The 2,652-nt window shown below is 57.4% G+C and overlaps 1 protein-coding gene across 1 annotated transcript in view; it reads left to right on the top strand.

The window, feature by feature from the left end:
* LOC105825202 (microtubule-associated tumor suppressor 1 homolog) overlaps positions 1–2,652 on the top strand; it is a 217,631-nt gene that overhangs the window by 105,055 nt on the left and 109,924 nt on the right. Inside the window, exon 4 of the mRNA XM_012662907.1 lies at positions 745–1,328. Within this exon, the coding sequence (XP_012518361.1) occupies positions 745–1,328 (584 nt within the window). The remainder of the gene's footprint in view (positions 1–744; positions 1,329–2,652) is intronic.

Raw genomic sequence — 2,652 nt, 5'->3', positions numbered from 1 at the left:
GCTCATGTCGGTTACATGTCTGTCTTTACAACAGGGATTTCAAAAGCAAGTGAGAGGTGTCATTATGTAATGGAATGAGAAAAGAAGGTTAGGAGGGAGGCCTTCTGGGTTTACACTTGCCCTTCACTAGCTGTGTGACCTTGTGCAAGTCACTTGACCTCTCTGAGCTTCAAGTTCCTTACTTGAATAATGGAGATAATGTGACCTATATACTCCTGGGTCTTGTGAGGAAATAAGGGATCACTGTACACGTGAAAAGGCTTTATAACTGTAAGTGACAATACATCTGTCAGTGTATCTAATATTCAGGCTATAGAAAACTAAAAACAGCATCCTCAAATTTACTTTCAGAAAAAGCTTACTTTTCTTAAAAAGCTTCTAGCAAACCCAAATCAGGTAATAAAAAAAAATTAAAAATTTTGTTCCTAGGTTGTGTGACATTGGATGGTTCTGTAATGTTACATCTCTCATAGGCAGGATGTCACCTTTGGCAGAGCTTTGTATCAAAAATGTGCCTTATGGAAGAAAGGATCTTATGGGCCTGAAAGTCAGCTGTGGATGACATTTGCTCAGTTCAGCAAAAAGCAAGGACTTAGTTTGTGTTTAGAGAAAAGTGGGTCGGGCCTAGTCTCTCTCTCTTCCTCTCTGGTGTTCTAGTCTTTCAACTCTTTATCTGAAGCTGTAACAGCTGGAGTGCTCATTTCTTTAACCTTAAATAGCTGCTTGCTGGTAAACTTCTGGAAGGCATGAAGATAGTGTAGATTGGGAGTCGGACCCTGTAAGAGTCAATCGTTGCTGGTTCCTTGCAAGCCTCCACCCTGATAATTCTGCAGCCTTCCCACCTCGCACCCGCCCGCGGCGCGATGGCCCCACCGGCCCAAGCAGGCCGAAGGGCTGGGCGGGGGCGCACAGGTGGCGAGAGGGGACTGGGAGGCCGATCCTCAGGCTAGCCCGCCTGGCCCGGGGCGCCAGCATTAGGCGCAGCAGAGCTCCGGTCGCCCGCGGGGACGCTGGGTTCAGCCAGGTGCGCCGGCAGCAGCCCGGGGCACCGCGTCGCACGTGGCAACAGGTGCAGCGCGGGCCTGGGGGACGCCCGGGCGTGGGGCGCGTCCGCACTTCGCCCGGGAGCGCGCGGGGCTTCGGGATTGGGACACTGGAGCGCGAGAGCACGGAGCGGGCGGGCGGGGCCCGCCAACCTGCCGAGCCCGGCGGAGCGCAGCGCTGCGGAGACTCCCCGGCGGCGTCCCGAGGTACCGCCTCGCGCGTCTTTCAAGTTTCTCGGGGCGCAGCCCCCGTGCTCGCCGCCTGCTGCGAAGGGGCCGCCGCGGGTGCGGGGGGGCTGCTGAGGCCGCCAGCTTTCTATTTACAAGTTTCCCGAACTCCCCGCCCCGCTCCACCCCCTGGCGGCCCGGGAGGCGGGGAGCGGGGGCGCCGGGACTCGGGGTTCCCGCCCGGCAGCCGCGGGGTCGGGGTGGGGCCGAGGCGCGCGCCCCCAGGTGCGGACGCTGCCGCGCGGGCCTGCCGGGCTGGGCCAGGAGCGCCCCGCCGAGGGTCCAGAGGGCGCCGGGCTCCACGCGGGTTCCGGTCTCTGCTGCTCGGGGCTCGGGCTTGGCTCGGAGGCGCTGCGGTAAGTGCCGGGTCGGGTCGCTTCCCCGTGCCCGGCGGCCGGCTCGGAGGGAGGGCGCGCTGCACGCGACCGTCGCGCCGACTGCACTCGCTTTCGGGGAGGGGGCGGGTATTCCGGGGCCGGGGGTGCCCGAGTCGGGGAGACGGGGGGAGGCGGCGCCGGCGGGGCGGAGGCAGGTCTCACGTGGGGTCAGCGCTGGTCCTGCGGAAGGGACAGAGGCGGCTCTGGCTGTCACCTTGAAAGTGTCCGAAGGGGATTACAGCGGACTCGGTTACACCGCCCACCAGGCACTTGACCCTCCCGGGCCCAGCCGTCCTACTCCTGCTGGGCGTTTGCTCGGCCCTTTCCCAGCCATAAGTAACCAGGGCTGAAAAAGTGACAGAAATGGGGTTGCTGCAGTTTAAGGTCCCCTCGCCACGCCGTGTTACTTGCTGCTGCTTGCTTGTGCTTTTCCCTGCTAAGGTCACCTTACTGACTACTCTGTAGTAATTAGTGGATTTAGGTGTTTACTTGCCTTAGATTAATCTTTTTGTCCTCTTTTTGCTAGACATGTTCTTTCTACTATTTGTTGATTTCGACTTGGAGTAATTCACTTGGAAGTAGGAATGAAGGGGTTAAGTCTTCATGTAGCCTGCGGACTTGCACAGGCTCTATTAAATACTATGTAAGTAGTTAGTGTACTAAGAAAGGAAATCCAGTGGTGTTTTATTTGTTTTGTTTGTTTGAATGAAACCAAAGTCTTAGGCAAGACTGGGAGGAGGGGGGTTGGCGGTGAAAGCTTTCAAGTTTTGCCAGGTGATCGGAATTCAGTCGTCATCGCGCTAAATCGCAGCGCTGGGGGCAGAGGGTGGGAGTGGAGAGCTTTCCTGGGGGGACGGAGGCAGGGAGGGAGAGGAATGGAAAAGAAATGAGGGTCACTGCTTCCTGGGATCCTGGGACCTCTTTAAGGAGGCTTTATACGCGCAGATGACAGTGTATGGATAACCCTAAAGGAAATTGCATAAACGGAGTTGCAATTCTGTAGA

The sequence above is a fragment of the Propithecus coquereli genome, unplaced genomic scaffold (genome assembly GCF_000956105.1).
Source record: "Propithecus coquereli isolate 6110/MARCELLA unplaced genomic scaffold, Pcoq_1.0 Scaffold79, whole genome shotgun sequence".
Taxonomy (NCBI): Eukaryota; Metazoa; Chordata; class Mammalia; order Primates; family Indriidae; genus Propithecus; species Propithecus coquereli.
Note: the sequence above shows the minus strand (reverse complement) of the source record. Positions and strands in the feature narration are given on the sequence as shown.